Source organism: Mustela lutreola, chromosome 7 (genome assembly GCF_030435805.1).
Source record: "Mustela lutreola isolate mMusLut2 chromosome 7, mMusLut2.pri, whole genome shotgun sequence".
NCBI lineage: Eukaryota > Metazoa > Chordata > Mammalia > Carnivora > Mustelidae > Mustela > Mustela lutreola.
The window spans coordinates 144,252,559-144,270,663 of record NC_081296.1 but is presented as its reverse complement, the minus strand read 5'-3'; the positions used below and the strand labels follow the sequence as shown (position 1 = coordinate 144,270,663).

The 18,105-nt window shown below is 48.6% G+C and overlaps 1 protein-coding gene, 1 long non-coding RNA gene and 1 other non-coding gene across 5 annotated transcripts; 2 read left to right on the top strand and 1 right to left on the bottom strand.

Moving 5' to 3' along the window:
• Positions 1 to 632: 632 nt before the first annotated feature.
• GLRX5 (glutaredoxin 5) lies at positions 633 to 10,545 on the bottom strand. The gene is made up of 2 exons (XM_059183033.1): positions 10,213 to 10,545; positions 633 to 1,277 (listed from the first exon to the last, which is right to left on the bottom strand). Exons 1-2 carry the CDS (start codon positions 10,505 to 10,507, stop codon positions 1,099 to 1,101), a joined length of 474 nt encoding a protein of 157 aa, XP_059039016.1. The 5' UTR covers positions 10,508 to 10,545; the 3' UTR covers positions 633 to 1,098.
• Positions 10,546 to 10,843: 298 nt separating this feature from the next.
• On the top strand, positions 10,844 to 15,812 carry LOC131836955 (uncharacterized). Of its 3 annotated transcripts, none has more exons than XR_009355857.1 (4): positions 10,844 to 11,090; positions 12,352 to 12,522; positions 12,636 to 12,849; positions 14,010 to 15,812. It is a non-coding gene; the product is annotated as an uncharacterized LOC131836955 (long non-coding RNA). The 3 variants fall into 3 exon arrangements; XR_009355855.1 differs by having other exon boundaries at positions 12,628 to 12,849; XR_009355856.1 differs by lacking the exon at positions 14,010 to 15,812 and adding an exon at positions 13,330 to 13,993 and having other exon boundaries at positions 12,628 to 12,849.
• Positions 11,765 to 12,038, top strand: LOC131837772 (small Cajal body-specific RNA 13). The gene has a single exon (XR_009356355.1). It is a non-coding gene; the product is annotated as a small Cajal body-specific RNA 13 (non-coding RNA).
• Positions 15,813 to 18,105: the final 2,293 nt, after the last annotated feature.

Here is an 18,105-nt window from a genome sequence, read left to right as displayed (position 1 = left end):
CCCCAGCTGACGGCAGTGTGGCTTGCCAAGCACCAGCCCTCTAAAGTGGGTGAGCAGGGTTACCTCCCCTAGCCGCAGCCACCTCACTTCTGGGCACGACACCCAGGCCTCCAACTGCACCGTCAACAGCACTCAATGTTGACAACACTTACCTCCCCTCGAGAAATGAGACCATAGTCTGATGGCAATTTCTATGTCAAATTTAATGGAAGAGTGTAAGAATCACTCTTGATTTCTAGAAAGAGAAGGTCAAAGGCATTAAACATCCTTAGTTGCTGCAGACTGAAGGTCTGTGTGCCCTCAACATTCCTGTGCTGACACCTAACCCCCAGAGTGGTGGTTTGGGGGGTCTTTGGGAGTAAGCAGATGAGGGCGGATGGGAATGGGATCTGCGCCCTTCTAAGAGGAGCCCAGAGAGCTTCCTCGCGAGGACACAGGGAGAAGAGGAGCCTACGAACCAGAGACCTAATCTGCTGGAGCCTTGAGCTTGGACTTCCGACGTCCAGAACTTGAAGAAGTAAACACGTGTTGTTTACAAGCCAGCCAGTCCGTGGTATTCTGTCACAGCAGCCGGAGGAGACTGAGGGATCGACTTACCACCACTCAGAATTAACAACTCGCACACAGTATCCCTCAGTTGACAGTTTATTTTTAAAAAACAGCACCCCAGCTCCCACATCTTCTTCCTTGGCCATCATTTTTCTTAACAGAAGAAGCTACGAAAAATTGGGGGGTGGGTATTATCTTTGCCGACTGACACATTTGCAGAGGATTCATGAATAATGATGATTTAAAAACTCCTGGTTTTACTTCTGAATCACGCAAAGAGCAGATGACAATATGAGAACAGATTTTGCTGACAACAATATCATAATACAACAGTGAATTATTATAGTGCAGTGGTTATAATTATGTTCACAATCGAATATTTGCAGCCCAAACCCCAGACACAACAAAACCCCCCGACTGCTGACAAGCATGGGGACCCGTGCAAGCAGCGGCCATCCAGAGAGTGAACAGCAGACTCGGTAAGGCTTTGCTGGCAGCGGCTCTCAGCGCCCACAGCCCCCTGCCGCACTGGGAGGCCCCGGGCCGCCCTCACTTTGAGTCTTGGTCTTTCTTTTCATCCAAAAGGGCTGAGCGGATCCCCAGCTTTTTCAGTTCCTCCACCAGGTCCCCATTTTGGTGCATCTGCAGGAGGATGTCACAGCCGCCCACGAACTCGCCGTCCAGGTACACCTGCGGGATGGTGGGCCAGTTGGAGTAGTCCTTAATGCCTGCAGGGAAGAACACTCAGGCGTCACTTAGGTGCTCGGAGCTGAACTGTGCATGGGGCAATCCGTTTCCTCCCGGGGTCCCCCACCGCGTCCCCTCCCATCCTCGGGGAACCATATGTTGGCCACGGAGTGGGAGCTTTAGTGAAAACTGGATCGCTATGTAAACCCTACCGTTTCCGATCACCAACTGTGAGGTCGCCCCAAGTCACTCAACTGTCCGCCTGTTTCCACCCCCACCTCGCACCGTTCTCCTGGCATCGGGGAGGTGAGGCTCTCCCCGGACAGAGGACAGACAGTGAACAGGGACCGAGGGCAGAGAACCCGACCGGTGGATGCCCTGGTCCCCCTTCCTCGGCAGTCAGGGATTCCGTGCAACAAAACTTCAGCGCTATGACTTCCTTTCCAAATAGACCGTCTAATGTGGGTCCATCCCGGGAAGTCTGCCAAGCAAGGCAGGCCTCACTCAGGCTTCTTGTGCCCGTCTGGGTTGGGGAACCAAGATGCTGCATCACTGGGTTTTATTTTTAATAATATTTTTATTTTTAATAATCCTTTTGCCCAAAGAACAATCTCTTTCCTAGGGCAGCCTGCAGCCTTCACCCTCTTCAACCCCTCGGACGGGCTCTCCGTGGGGCAGGCTGATGGGGCTCGGCCCAGAATTCACAGTCACTGAGTCAAAGCAAGGAAAGGCCCAAAGCCCGGCTAATGCCCATGTCCTGGGCCACGGGGTGAGAGAGACCCCTCCCTGTCCTCAAGGACAACAACCTCAAGAACCGTGCGAACAGTTGTGAGGACACACAGAGATGTGGCACCTCCTAGAACCCCCAACCGGGCGACCACTCTGTTCAGTTCCAAACCATAAGGCTGATGGTCTTAAGAAGACAGGAGGAAGTAAAATGTGGTTTCAGGCTTAAGACAAAAGATTACTCTTTCTTCGTGTTCTTCTACCTCCTTCCTACAGATGAGATACGCTTTTAAAAATCCATCCATCCATAAAACACCTGTGTTGGTGCTATAAAGAGAGGCTGAGCAAAAGCATGGCGTAGGAGAATTAACCGCTATAGACCACAGTTGCTATTTTTATACTTCTATAGATAGGAAGGTATTTTTAAAAGGGCAAAATGAGCAGACAAAATAAAACAGAAAAGTCAAAAGATTCTTCAAACAAAATACAACACTATGCATATTAAAAATCATTCAATTGGTGGGTTTTGTGTAAATAAACTAAAAATACCAAAACTGGTCTTTGATATCCTATCACTTATGATCACTGGTTTTCCAAATAAAATCAGCCATTTGACTCATATCACAAGTCCTAAGATAATAATGTTTTCTTCTCTTTTAAAAGTCACTACCTTCTTAAAAGAAATAGTGACTTTCTAAACAGAGCACCAGAGAAGGCTCCCCACAGAGGGCTTTATCTTTCTCCTCCAGACTTCCTCTACCGAGAAAGGGTTACAATATCATAGGGCCCAAAAAACGTACTGCTTTTTTAACTTTTTTTTTTTTTGAGGTGTAATTGACATATGACATCGTAACATTTCAGGTCTACAACATGACGACTTGATATCTGTATATATTACAAACTGATCAGCACAGTAAATCTCGTTACCATCCGTGACCATAGGCAGTTACAAAGATTTCCTCCTGTGATGAGAACTTTTGAGATCTAGTTTCTCAAAAACTTTCAAATGTGCAATACAGTATTAGTAACTACAGTCATCATGCTGTACACTACACCCCCAGAAAAGGATACTTCTAAGCCACTTTGGATGTCTTTAAAAATAAATAAATAAATCCGCTAGAGGTACGGGGGTTACTAAAAAAGGGAAAATTCCATTAACCATTAGAATGCCCTTATAGTACCAAATACCTAGATTTACTAGAATTTCTCAATGAATTCAAGTTTTTATCTTGAATTCTGATATTTGGTGCAACACAGATGACTCAGCATAGAAGTCATAATTCTTGGAAACTTTCTTAAATATCTTCTATATTGTGTGCATAAACCCTTCATGTGCATGATTTTCTATCTGGATCTTTTCCAATTAGTAATACGTTGTGTTAAGCCTTCCAAGACAACGAACATGATTCTTTCAGTGACTGCTTAAAGGAAACACAGCAAATTTATGAGACACACCAAAAATGAAAATAAATTTGCCATCTGAGGTTCACTCCAACCACATACATCCAATCCTAAAGAGTCGTTTTTTAAAATCTCTGCAAAGTTAAATACTTTGCTCTCATCAATCATGTTTACAGTCCCACACTCACTCGAAGCTTTAGGCTTGTCTCGTTCATTTAGGCGGCGCGTCACTACAGATCACATGTCCGGACGAGAGGGAAGAGGGCGCGTCACCGGAATCAGCGGTCACCGTCAAAACTACCAAACAAGTAGGCTTTCCAATCAACCTGAACATGGGACACAACACAGCCATGTGCGAGGGAGACAGACACCTTCCAGATCCTAGGGCCATGCTCTCTTGCCTAATAATTTGTATTTCAAGAACTCAGGAGAACCTGGCCTCAGAGCCCACGATGGCATGTGACAGTGGCTAAGGTGCCAACTAGCAGATAGCTTATCAAATTAAACTTCCCTGCTTCTTTGGTTTTATTTTTATTTTTATATTTTTAAATTTATTTATTTGACAGGCAGAGATCACAAGCAGGCAGAGGGGCAGGCAGAGAGAGAGGGAGAAGCAGGCTCCCCGCTGAGCAGAGAGCCCGATGTGGGGCTCGATCCCAGGACCTTGAGACCATGACCTGAGCCGGAGGCAGAGGCTTTAAACCACTGAGCCACCCCAGTGCCCCTGCTTCTTTGGTTTTAGGGGAACAAGCGTTATAGGCAGCTGATATCAAGGCAAAGAGCTCTGGCATCTTGAAAATATACTATTTTCTATTTTTAAAGGTCTGATTACAGGTTTGAATATTTAAAGAAATATTCAAGTGATTCCTATAGCACAAAGCAAGTAACTTCCAAGAATAAAAGACCACTGTTCCTAAGTTGAAAATGAAAAATGAATCCCATCAATTCATATGTAATCGTTTAAACATGGCTAACTTCTCTTGCTTTTTCATTTTCAAGAACTGTAACATACAATGACAGCTCTTCCAAATTTCACTCCAAATAACTCAGAATCAGAGAGAGAAACTCTGAAAAATTAGGAAATCGTATCCAAGAATGGATTTTAATGGTAATCATATTTTACAGATAACAAGTGACGATTCAATTTGGGACAAAAAATATTGACTGCAAAGTTATATAACGGGGTGACACTAGAAATTGGGAGTAAGGAAGGAGGCGGTCTTATAAAATCAGTTCTACAGGCACCTACTGCCCCACTAAAAAAATGAATATTCCGGAGGATCCAACCAGAGTGCAGGGAAAAATACGGGTATTAGAAAGTTCCCTTCCAGAGCTTTCAAAAGGGATTTTTCAAAATGTATCATGTTTCAGAATATTAGATTTCGTTCCCAGTTTGGACAACAAAGGACAGGAGCACCACAATTATGGTTCTCCTTTTTCCCTGGAAGATTTTCACCGGAGGAGCAGCTCGGGAACCTGATGCAGATCAACTCTGCCTCGGGCATGTCACAGGGCCTCCTCTGGCTTCCTAGAGAGAATGACAGCACCACAGGAGATTATCTGAGCTAAGAGTAAGGGAGAGGCAGACCCGCCAGGGGCCAGTGCCAGAGAGAACAGAGTCAGCAGGCTGTGGCCTGCCAGCCTGTAAATGAATGCAGTGTCAGATCAATCTGCTACTCTCTTCGCCTCAGTTTCCCTGCCTGTGAAGTGGGAATAACTACTTCCGGATTTACCGCGAAGATGAGATGAGGTCTAACTGGTGATGGGGTTAAACTCCCCCAATTCCAGGTACCAGCGCAGATTCTGTCCACCGTGATGTCCCGTACGCCATCCTTCCGTCCCGCTCCTCTGAGAAATACACACAATGGGGACGAAGGCAGAAACAAATACCCATCCTGCAGCCAGGCGGCACGAGAACACCCCTGTGCTGAGCTAAGGGTTACTGAATTTCATACTCTCTAAGAATTTTACACACATAGCCTCACTTAACCTTTGCAAAAATCCGACAGGGACTGCATAATTTTCTCTGTTTTACAGATGAAGAAACCAAGGCTCAGGGAGGTTATCTGACCAAAGTCACGGCGCTGGCAAGTGGTGGAGCCTGGATTTCCGTCCAGGTTTCCACGAGTCCGAAGGCCGAGTTCTAGACCAACAGAGATGGCCTCTGGCCTGTGGCTGCAAGTCACCCTTGCCCACGAACCACACTCACACTGCACGTGTATCCAGGACACGGGGGACCGTCTCACACCTTTAACACAAACGGCATTGTGCCATAGTTACTTTTTTTGCAATTTACCTCATGACTAAACACTGCATTCTCTGGGACACAGTCACATGGAGAACATCTAGATCCAGCTTGTTTTAGCCACAATTTCGTTTCCCACCATGCGGCTTTACACCTCAGTTTGTTTATCCAGTCTGCTAAGAGACCAAGACCCCCTCTTGCTAATTTTTCTTTATTCCAAGCAACATGTCAATGAATATCCTTTTATCTGTCTTCTAACTCAAACGCAGGGGCTTCCTCTCTGGAGAAAAGGGTGGCAAACTATGGCGTTTGGGCCGTCTGTGGTCCACTTCCTATTTTTTTAAATAAAGTTTTATTGGGACTCGGCCACACCCACCTGTCAGGTACTGTTACAACCGCTTTCACGCCACCGTAGCAGAGCAGAATCCATGCCATGGAGACTGTGCGGTCCACACAGACTGAAGTATTTCCTCTCTGGCCCTTTACAAAGGAAGTCTGTCAACCCCCACTCCAGACTGTGTGCCCAGGAGTGAAGCAGCTGGGTCTTCAGCCATGTTCACCTTCAACTTGACCCGGTACTGACAGTGACTCCTCCGATGTGCTGGTTCCTTTTTATACTCTCATTTGTGGTGTATGACACATCTGCCACACGAGCCCAGAAACACCACTTGTTAATGTGACTTCTAACATTTGCCAGTGTCACAGATTTGTTTCTGTTGCTTAAACTCCCTGATGCTCAGCATAGTTTCAAATACTTAAACAGTCGACAATGGGATAATGGCTATTCATTCTACAGATGATGTGAACAGGCAGAAATTTCACAGTGTTTGTTTTTAAGAGCATGGGACAGAGTTTAAAAGAGGTATATATAAAAGAAGGATTTACTTATTCATTAAAACATTCACTGAGGGGCATCTGCGTGACTCAGTCAGTTAAACGTCCCACTGGTTAAGTGTCTGACTCTTGGTTTCAGCTCAGGTCAACATCTTGGGGTCCTGGGATCAAGCCCTGCATCAGACTCTGCACTGGGTAAGGAACCTGCTTAGGATTCTCTTTCCCTCTGCCCCTCCCCCTACTCATGCACATGCGCACAAGCGCTCCCTCCCTCTCAACATAAATAAATAAAAGCTTTTTTTTTTTTTTTTTTAATAAATTAAAGCTTTAAAAAAGGAATCACTGAAAGCTTGCTCTGCATAAGCAATATACAGGGTCCTCAGGCAGTGGCATAAGACAAGTTCCCTCCTTTCGTGAGGGCAAAATACTATGCCCAGACATGCCTGATCTCAAATGCAGTTTTAAAAAATAAAAGATTAGAAACTAGATCCAAATGTTAATAATGGTGGATATAGAATTACAGGTAATTTCCCTTTATTGCCTTCAGCGTTTCCAAGTTTCTTCAATGAGCATGTCAGGTTTACAACAGGAAATGAAAGAGATTCTTTGTTAGACCAGGATTAGGGTATGCTGACACCTGTCCACGGGACCTGGTCCCTCTGTGGCCACCTTCTGTGTTCTTCCAGGTCAGTGGAGAAAGAAAAGACCTGAGGAAGACCTCACACTCGTCTCTGCTCCCTAGGTCACCGGCCAAGCTGTCTCCGCATCACACTTCAGGGACCCGGCCCCCAGAGCAGGAAGACAGCTTCTGCGGGTGTTCCCTGGGCTCTGGGCCCTTTGTAAAGCTCTGGCACAAGAGAAAAGGCAAGGCAGTTTTGCAGGAGCCCCTCTAGTTACAAGCAGTGACCTTGGCTCTGGGAAAGGTGCACAGATGTATCTGTGGCTAGCAAAAGCAAGCATCAGACAGCCTGTCAGCTTCTCTCTGTAAAACTCAAGGTTGCAGGGAGCAAAGAGATGAAGAGTGTTTGTGTTTTTAGCGAGTCTTACCCTGACTAAACTCATCCACACCGCGGGAACGAGCTCACATCACCCTGCCCCAGTCTGAGGGTTAGTACTGGCATGCACGCTTATTGTTCCAAGCCACAAAAGAGGTGTGTGTTAATGTCCAATATATATGCAACACATTTATTGACCAAGATAATAATCTGGTATGAAACAAACTAGGGATAAAAATGATGAAACTCAATGCTCAAAAAATTTAAGGGCTAAATTTTTGTTGCTGTTGCTTCAACACCGGCATGTGAGCCTGAAATACGAGACGGGAACCTCAGCGCTACATGTAAACCTGCTTACTTCTGCTCCTACTTTCTTCCTACACTCCAGGACACCCCATCTCCAGTTAGGTGAAACGGGAAACACAGGGCACCTGGGTGGCTCCGTCGGTTGACCAACTGCTCAGGTCGCGATCTCAGGGATCGAGCCCTGAGTGTGGCTGCTCACTCAGATGGGGGGGGGGTCTGCTTGAGAATTCTCTCCCCCCCCCTCTGCCCCCTCCTCACTGCACATGCACGCTCCTGCACGCGCTCTCTCTCTCTCTCTCTCTCAGATAAATAAATAAATAAATCTTTAAAAAGACTGGTGTTATGAGTTGAATTGTGTCCCCCGAAAAACCATTCAAGTTCTAATTTCCCCTGTCCCTCCCCTCTGCGTTCCCTCTCTTAAATAAATAAATAAATAAATTTACAAAAGATAAAAATAAACAGAATAGAAACCACAAACCAAAGACCCTCAAAACCTTATACTAAGCAAGCTATCAATGACATGACTTTTTATTAACAGCCCTCCTAGCCTGCCCCGTGGCAAGGTCCCTGCTGAAAGACTGCAGAGTAGTTTCTCCTCTCTTATCTTCGAAGCAGAGCAGCCACCGCTGGGTGAAGACTGGGGCCATCCCCCACCCCCCCACCTTGTACGAAAAACACAGCCCAAGGCCTGGGCGCCAGTGCCCCGAGCAGCCAGTGACACTCTAGCAGGCAAACTAACAAGGACCACGAGGCTCCTACAGGGTAACATCACACAGAGCGAGTCACGGTAACCTGCCTTCCGTCCTCCTAGTTTCCACCCATCCAAACCGAGAGTTTTCCAGGAATTAATCTGCGGAAAATATACTTCCTCTGAGAACCATTAAGTCCCAATGATAAAATACCTCCTGCTGAGTGGGTCCCTTCTGTGTTCCGGATAAAATGATGGGCACTTTCTAAAAAGATTTACTTTCTCTATTTTTCCTCATCAAACCTTTGTCAAGTTTGGTTTCATTATCGTCCCATTACCGAAAAAAATGCAGTAATGGGACCTGCTTAGGGTTGCCCGGCTGACTGGCTGCGGCGGGATTCCAAGCCAGTCAGCCCTTCACACCAGCCTGTCTGGTCAAGGAGGGAGGACTAGGACTGATCATTTCAACTGCAGAATAACAGTCCTAAGTACATAATAACAAACTCTAGAATTCTGCGTGTAGAATAACAGGGAACCTGGTGCCTGGTAAAACTGTTTTCAGAACTCTGTAACTAAAGAACAGCAGGGCTCAGAGAGATGCCAGGACCCCTACTGGAGGTCTCTAACTGGAATGCAGGATACTAAGCCACTCTCCAGGAAGCGCAGGCACCGCCTCCCCATTTCTTTTTTTTTTTTTTTTTTTTTTAAAGATTTTATTTATTTATTTGACACAGAGAGATCACAAGTAGGCAGAGAGGCAGGCAGAGAGAGAGGAGGAAGCAGGCTCCTTGCCGAGCAGAGAGCCCGATGCGGGACTCGATCCCAGGACCCTGAGATCATGACCTGAGCCGAATGCAGTGGCTTAACCCACTGAGCCACCCAGGCGCCCACCGCCTCCCCATTTCTCCACCAACTCTGACCACGGGCCCTGGCCAAGGAGATCTATGTCCTCCACTGGCCCGTCCTCCTGCCCCACTGAGATACTTACAAGGCTCCTGGCACGGTGTTCCGTGTTCCGCAGAAAAGGTTCTATTAGCTGTCAGGGACCTGTTGCCATCTGGCCACACACACCCAGATTGGCCCCAGGTTCCCTGAGATCCACGCTGGAGTTAGCTGGGGCCCAAGGGTCATTCCTCATCCCTCTCCGCACAGGCCTCTCTCTCCAAGCCCTAGACCCCCACAAATCCCTCCCTGGCCTCAAGGATCTAAAAATAAAGTCCATGCCTTTTCCTTCCACACCAAGTGATCCCAACGAAGACGAGTCCAAAAGCTGTGTCTACCCGCTCCTTGTAGCAACACAGGATAGCTCCTGACACCCGCAGCCCTGAGGCACCAGGCTAGCCTCTGACCCCACCGCCTCTGACAAGGGCAGCTCCGGCCCTGCCTCTACCATCAACAGCACCAAGAGACAGGCCGACTCACTCAACGTGTCCCCCAAAGTGCCTGCCTTCTAGTGGTTCTTACAGGATCCCTCCAGGCCCCGCTTTCCCCACCACTCTCCTCGGACCGAGCCTGAGCGATCGGGCCCCCAAAGGCCTCTCTCGGCTCCGCGTGGGGACCGCGGAACCGCTAGAACTTACCCAGTGTCCAAGCTGACAAGAGTACCAGATGCCCAGATCCTCAAGACCCACTTCAAGTCAACGATGCCCCTACCCGACCCCGGACACGGCGCAGGAGCCGGTGCCCCGACCCCCCTCGAACCCCCAGACTGAGCCCGCGCCGCCCAGCCCCGCCCCGCCGAGCGGCCTCGGCCCGTCGCCCCCCACCGGGTGGACCCTGACCTTGCCGGAGCTGGGGGTCGTCCAGCACGTTGTAGGCCGCGTAGTCGCGGACGCCGTGCAGCCGGAGGATCTGCACCACCGCGTTGCTGAAGCCGCACTGGGGCTGCTCCGGGGTCCCCTTGAGGAAGACCACCACCTTGTCCTTCTTCACCAGCGCGTCCAGTTGCTCCGCCGAGCCGCTCCCGCCGCCGCCCGAGCCCGCCGCCCGCACGCCAGGGCCCCGCAGGCCGCCGCCGCCCGCGCCGCGCCCCGAGCGGAGCAGAGCCGCCGCCACCCGGCCCAGGGACCCACTCATCCCCACACACTAGCCGGAGCCCTCGACGGCCCGGGCCCTCGGCTCGCCCCCCGCCCCCCCACCCTTCCCCCGGCCCGCGGCAGCCCGGCCCGCCCCCCGGAGGATCTCATTGGGCCGGCTCCGAGCTGCTCCACATGATTGGAAAATACTAGCCCGCACTTTACTCGATTCTACCAATCATGTGGCTCGGCCGGCCCCCGACAGATTGGAGGCCGTCCTTAACTCAGAGCCGCACCCTACGGCCTTCCTATTGGTCGCTGCCTGTCGCTTTGTCAGTTGATTGGAGAGAGTGAATGTCCATCAGCGTCACGCTCCGAGGCAAGGAGAGGCGAAACCAGGGGGAAGACGACTTCCTCCGACGGTAGATGGGCCTGCTGGGATACTCCCGGATGACTAGGGAAGGCAGTGGGCGGGTTTCGGCGTTCCGGGGAACGCCGGGAAGGGGTCACATCCAGGCGGTGATTCCGGTTCCGGTGTAGGCGGTAGTTGAGTTGCCGTGGCAACGCGGTAGCCGGGCGGCTGGTTCCAGCGTCTGGGATGGCGACGGGGCTGGAGCCGGTCCGGTCCGCCTTTCCCAGCCTAGGTGAGCGATCCCGGTGCCTCCGTAAGGCCGTGGCCGAAAGCGGCCGTTCGTGGTGGGGACGGGCCGGGGCCAGGTTCTCGCGGCCGCGACTCCCGGGTCGAGGCGGGGGCCGCGTGTCCCGGCCGACCGTCGGCCCCGCAGCCCGCGTGGCAGCAGAGGCCCACACCCGGCCCCAGGGCTCCCGTCTCCACCGCTCGGTTATTTCTCCAGAAGAACTATTACCTTGAAAGTGTGTGAGGTGCCCTCGTGTGCGTGATCCCCTCCGGGTATGTGGCTTCGTGGGCTTTGCAGGCCTCTTAAGTCCTTGGAGCCTAAGGCCCAGGAAAGCTTTGTTGAACCGGGAGCTAAGAGGGAGTTGGTTCGCGGGACAGAGGTTTCCTGGGCTGCTGCTGCGCGCCGGGCACGGTGCCAGCGCGGGATGCCCAGAGCCGGTAGTCAGCGGCGGGACCTCGAAGCGGGTGCAGAAGAGGGCTCGCTGCTTCCTCGGTTCCCCGTTGTACGCATGGCCCCTGGGCATGCCTTCATTCTCTGGCTTACTGATTTCCCTCCCAGGCACTGGAGTGAACTCACTGCCGCATCCTCACCGCGGACAGCGGTGGTTGGGACGAGGCACGTGTGCCTGCTGGTGGAATGAGGGGTTCCGGAAGCCCGGGACTCCGGCGAAACCCGTGCACCATCTGTGGTCTTGGAGCCGCGCAGGGTTGGTGGTACCCTGGGCCACACCAGACCTGCAGAGAAAGCATACTCCGGAGGAAGCTGAGGCATGACTGCTCAAGGGCCAGCGGTTCTATGTGCAATTTTCCTCGGATAGTCCTGGGTACTGTTGCCACGGTGATAATGACTCTGCCGTGTCGTTATCTATCCACCGACAGTAAGAGAAGCCTCGCAGTCGAGATATTGTTTAACAGACGGAGTGGTTTCTGTTGGACACTAAGTACTGCTACAAATTACTTAAATTAAAAAAAAAAATTTTTTTTTTTTTTAATTGTTGCTGAAGGTGACCTGCTTCTGTTCTGGAGGTTCTCAAATTTAAAACCAGAAAATGAGCCGGAGTGCTGTTAGCAAGTACTCTTGGAAATACTCATTCAGCATGAAAGTTGAACCTTAGTAACAGGGAATAAATTCAAGATGCTACTCAGAAGTGCTCCTCAGTGACTTGTTTATTTCAGCCACATTGATGTTGTGGATGTGTGATTGTTTTCTCATGGGGGACCCAAAATTAATCAGCTCCTTACAGAATGTTTTCTTTTTTCTCCCCCAGATTCATGGATTCCAGGTAAATCAGAGGAACAAGTGTCCTGAACAGGAATGTGTAGGAAGTGTGGGGGTGCTGAAGCCCAGGCCTAGTTGCAGAAGACCTGGCCTGGGGCACTCACATTAGAGAAGAGATTACTTCCCAAATCACCTCACTTGTACTCAGGCTTATGTTGTAGTAAGTTTGGGTGTGTTTGTTTGGTTTTTTAAATAAATGTTGATAATCCCGGAAAATCTCAAACAGTTTGTTTCCTGCTCTAAACTGATCTGTTTCTGTATTGAGTGGAATAGAGAGAAGAGCTCACAGACTTCCCGAAGGCAGAGTCGTGGGCCAGCGACGGGGAGTAAACTGTCCCTTCCCTGGTGTGTAACAGTGCCTTGGAAGCATAGTTGTCTTTCTTAGTCATCACACATTATTTATTCAATGGCAAACAGAGCTGCTGTTAAAGGTTACAAGTAAACCTGGAGCAGGAACAGTACAGAGCCTGTGTTCTTCAAACCTACAGTAAGTTGACTTCCCGTGTGCCGTCTAGAGCCCAAGAACATGAGTGAAACCTTAGGATATGGGAAAGCATGTCTGTGCCCCTTCAGAAAGCTCAGTGGGCAGCGTTGATGGCAAGATCAAAGGCAGGAGGACAAATCAGGTAGCTAAACCAAAGACATGAAAACTGTAGACCTACATTTTAAGGGCTTTTTTTGTTTTGTTTGTTTTGTTTTTAAAGATTTTATTTATTTATTTGACAGAGATCACAAGTAGGCAGAGAGGCAGGCTAAAAGAGAGGAGGAAGCAGGCTCCCCGCTGAACAGAGAGCCCAATATGGGGCTTGATCCCAGGACCCTGGGATCATGACCTGAGCCGAAGGCAGAGGCTTTAACCCACTGAGCCACCCAGGTGCCCCCTAAATTTTAAGTTTTTACTAAAGCATCCACAAATATAAAATACTATGTATGTTGAACACATTCCTTTCTGCCTTTAATCTCAAAGCCACCCTCGGAGTATTGGCATCAGACATGGTGATTGAAAGCACGTGGGTGGCATCCGACTCTTGATTTCCGCGGGGGTCCTGAGCTCAGGGTCATCAGACCAAGACCTCTGTCCCGCTCCACGGAAGTCTGCTGGAGATTCTCTCTCTGCCCCTCCCCCTGCTCATCACACTCTAAATAAATAAATAAAATCTTATAAATAAATAAAGACGTGGAAAAAAATGGTGTTCAAAATATTTCTCTCAAAGCATCAAACTCTTGTGTATAATTTGGCATTTCAGTTTTGAGGATTCTCTATAATTTTTATTGTAACTGAATCAGTATATTGCATACCTGAACCTAATATAACACTAAGTTAACTATGCCAGGATTAAAAGAGAAAAAAATTCTGTAATGGAAACATGATAAAAATAGACTTCTTAAGCAGTTGTCAGAGATCTGCACTTACACTCCCAAGTGTTTGGGTGTTTTGAACACATAAGTCAGTAATCTCTATCAGTTTGTGGGTCTCCCACCTGGACATTAGTGAGAAGGTACGGGTGGGAAGAACACAGGAACTTCGCTGAATCCTGGGATTTGGGTCACAAAGTGTAATTAGACCGCAAACTCAATAACCATGCCGTGTATAAACATGCTGACTCAAGCATCCTAAAATGTTTTTCTCCCTGTGCTTATTTATAGATAATGTTTTACTATATTTGGAAGAATCTCTCTACCCACCCCTCCGAAGGCAAATTCACCATGAAACCTGTGGTTAAAAACCTTACAAATGTGAGCTCATTTCTTCTATATAACAGCCCTCAAAGAAGAGTCAAGGTTGTTGAGCCTAAGACGACCATTATTTGAACACCCAGCATTATTTGTGTCTGTACGGTGACCTCACTATTACAGTCCCTGCTTCATTCCTGCAAAGAGGGTGTGTTTCTGTGCCTAGCACATGTGCTGCAGACATGGGCGGCCCAAGCCAGCGGGAGCATTCTAGAAGAGTCATTTTAACAGAGAAGTGGCTGCTTGGACTCCACAGGGGGTTGAACCACCCAACATCCCTGAGTTAAAATAGCATTTGAGACCCACAGTTCCACAGACATGAGCTGGAACCTGAACCCTTTCTCGGCGTGTTTGGCTATCATCCAGTAACTTTATAGCATCACCAGTCATGGAATTAGCTCGATTCCCCAGCTCCCCTAAGAATAGTGAAACGTGTGAGAAACCCAGGCAATGCCCAGCCTTTTGAGAGCATTTTTGCCAATCCCTTGTGCCAAGATAGAAATGCCTTTTGGGTGCTCACTCCCTCTATCTAACCAGACAGCTGGTTTTATAAATCCTGCTCTGGCCATGGGAGTGGCTTCAGTTGTGCTAATCTCTGACCCACGGCTGGGGGGCTCTGCCTAGAGACAGGAAGGCTGGCCTCATTAGGGCCCCCTTCCATTGGTCCAGCTCTCTTCGTCTGGGTGAAAAGAGAAACACGGTGTGCTGTGAATTGGGTTCGCTGAGTTTAGAACAGACCTTGGGAGATCCAGGAGGAAGCAGATTCTTTGAAGCAGCATTTCTGAGAAGCCTGGATGCCACAGCAGCCCCCAATTCTGTCCTGGGATTTGGACGGCAGATGTGTGAGGCCTGGGTTCTAGGGCTGACATCGCTTAGACTTAAAAGTTCCTTCTCTTGGAGATTTTCCACCCCTCCTATCTTTCCCTCCTGGGGTTTGGGAAAATTGTGTTTGTGACATCTGCAAAAGGTTTTGTCTATTCCAAGATATCTTTCTATGAGGGCTGCAGGGTTTTAGGAAAGGTATTTGTACTCCATTCTGCTCCCAAACAGTTACCCCCCCCCCCCAGATAATACCATCTTTTTCTTGCATGTACGGCATAGCATGTATTCTTGTACATGAACTCCCTTGAACCCTTCATTTAACTCCAGTGGTTCCCAAATTATGTTCTCTCCAGCATTTGTTTATAACATCTTTTTTGGCAGACTGGAGCCCTTTGGGTTCCTCTATGTGTTTTGTTGCCTTCAAAGCACTTTTTTTTTCCCCCTTGCTGAATCATAGTATCATCAGCAAGCCCTGAAGAAAGTCAAATATTCCTGAATTATCTTTGCCGCATGTGTATCTGGGAGATACAGATGTGATTTGTAGACTCTGTGAAACTAAAATGGCCACAATTTCAGTCCAAAAATCCTTTGGCAGGGGGTAGGGATCAACATAGCTTTTCACTTCGGAAGTTTTGTGCTCCTTGGTCCCCATGCTGCTTTTCTACAGGCCCGAACTCTGCTGTGGGCTTTTAAAATCAGGCATGGGCTGCACTATGCTTTATTGAAAACTTCATTTTATTCAGAGGAAAAGAACCCAAATCATAACCTCCTCAAAGGTAATACTAAGAAATAAATGGTAATCAGGAACCATGTGAAGACTTGATTAGAAGTGATAGAATGATTGTTGATTTTTCCTCAACTGTCTGTTTAATGAAATTTTTATGTTTTGCATTATGTGGGGTGTTGTTTGTTTGTTTGCCAGGAGGTAGTTTCCAGAGCACAAACTGTTACTCTATTCCAGCAGCTTCTGAGAAGGTCGGTGGACCCTAGGGTGTGAAAAGCAAGCAGCCAGTGTTGCGTGTCAAACCTGTTATGAGATTTATCTGTTCGCAGAAGGTCTTCCTCTGATGATCACCCAGGGTTTGCAGCCAGAGGAACATTTAGAAAAGCTTCATTGTTTTCTTTTGAATGATTGCTAAGATGTATTTCCAAGGCCATAAATACTCTTGAGGATGCATCAGAATTTCACTTTGTACTTCAGCCTTTGAGTCTGAATAATTTCATGCTCTCAATTAAATCTTGCCAACGTGGGGCTTCTTTGCTCCAGCCTTCTGCAAGGCTTCTTTGCTCCAGCCTTCTGCAACAATCCATCAGCTAAGGAAGGGAAATCACCCCAGTTTATCGAGAAAGGGAGGGGGAGGGGGCCCGTGGCAGGGGTTGGAAATGGGAGGAGACTTTAACTGTTTGTTTTCCTTTACAGAGAAAAGTTAGAGAATTTTTTTTTCCTTTATGGCCAGAAAAATCCCTTTTGTTAATTCTAACTTTATACTTTCTAAGAGTGTAGCCTACTGAGATATAATTAATTGATATCAAATTTCTGTAAGCTGGAGTTGGAGAGTTTTCATAAAAGACTATGTTATAAACCAATTATACTCTGTAAAAGAAAAAAGGAAGAAATTTACAAAAATTGGGGGATCAAGAGAATTGTGTGTGTGAGAAGCCTTGAGGACACGGTGAGCGTATTTCAGCCCCCCCCGCCCCCGCCCCCCCCCCCCCCCCCCCCCCCCCCCGCAGATCTGCAGCCACATGGCCTTCTCTTCTGCAGGGACCTCTGTCTAGGAAGCACTGAGTTTCTGGTACAACCCGTTGGGGATGAGAGAGACTCCTGTGGGTTCGTCTCCCTTCATCCCACGCAGCTGCTGCCCTGTGATAGTTCACCCATCCTGCTGGCCGGGGACAGGGGCAATAGTATCTTTTTACTTGAAGGGACTTTTGCTCATGTGCAAAAGTAAAACATGTGTTCTTAAAGATCATTGTCTTTCGAGAAACCCGGAGCACTTCCCGAGTGTCGGCCTTTCCCGGCCGGGCCGGTAGGGGGCGCTGGTCTACTTGGGAAGCCGGGGCGGCGGGCACCTGTCACCAGGTCGGTCCTCGGTCCACGCACGCAGCGTCTGGGAAACCATCCGCTTGCCGGCTTCCAGGCAGAGTCCCTCCGTCCTCCAAGGCCCCCTCTTGCTCTAGGGAAGGACTAGCTTGCTGACTTCTCTATCATGACAGTCACGACGCATGAGCCGTAAGCTCAAAAGGCTAACAGTAGGGGCAGGAAGAAGCAGGGGCTACCAGGTTACCTGGAGATTGTACAAAAGTAGAAGCGGACTCTGGGGTCTGGTTTGGTTTTGTCTGGTTTTGTTGTTTATGTTTGGTAAAGCAGCATTCTGGAAGCATTTGATGTAAGCAGGCCAACGGCCATCACATGTCACTATGCCTTGGGCTTTAGAGCCTCCTAAAATAATTCCAAGTCACCAAGAGAAGAACAATATTCCACAGGCTTTGGTTAGGAAGTCAGGGAAACAACATAGACCCAATTGCCTAGGCAGATTACACACACATGGCTTCATTAAAGGGGTGTGTTAAAAAATAAACTTCACGGTCCGCCTGGGTGGCTCAGTTGGTTAAGCAACTGCCTTCGGCTCAGGTCATGTTCCCCGAGTCCCACATCGGGCTCCCAGCTCCATGGGGAGTCTGCTTCTGTCTCTGACCTTCTCCCCTCTCATTCTTTCTCTCTCTCTCTTTCAAATAAATAAATAAAATCTTAAAATAATAATAAACTTCAGGGGTCCCTAGGTGGCTCAGTTAAGTGTCTGGCTCTCAGTTTTGGCTCAGGTCATGATCTCACCATCCGGGACCCAGGCCCTCTGTCCAGCTCTGCATTAGGCCGGGAGTCGGCTTGGGATTCTCTCTCTCCCTCTCCCTCTGTGTGCGTGCTCTCCTGCTCGCTCTCTCTCCTCTCTCTCAAACAAACAAACAAAAAAAAAACTTCAAAGGAATACTTTCCTCCATCATTATGCCAGATAAACAATATTATCCGACTTCTATTAGGTACCGCCTATTAGTTCATGGTAAGCCCCTTAGAAATACGAAGTTTAATTAGATGGGGAGGGGCTGAATGTTACTGGCATATGGTTGGATCTTTGCAAACAGTGAACCACATGTTGGGTTTGAGAGAGCTCAGCCAGCACCAGGCCTG

Coding starts and splice junctions, on each gene's coding strand:
- GLRX5 (XM_059183033.1), bottom strand. CDS start 10,507: ATGAGTGGGTCCCTGGGCCGGGTGGCGGCGGCTCTGCTCCGCTCGGGG. Junction 1,278..10,212: donor CGACCCCCAGCTCCGGCAAG/GTCAGGGTCCAC, acceptor TCTTCCCTGCAG/GCATTAAGGACTACTCCAAC.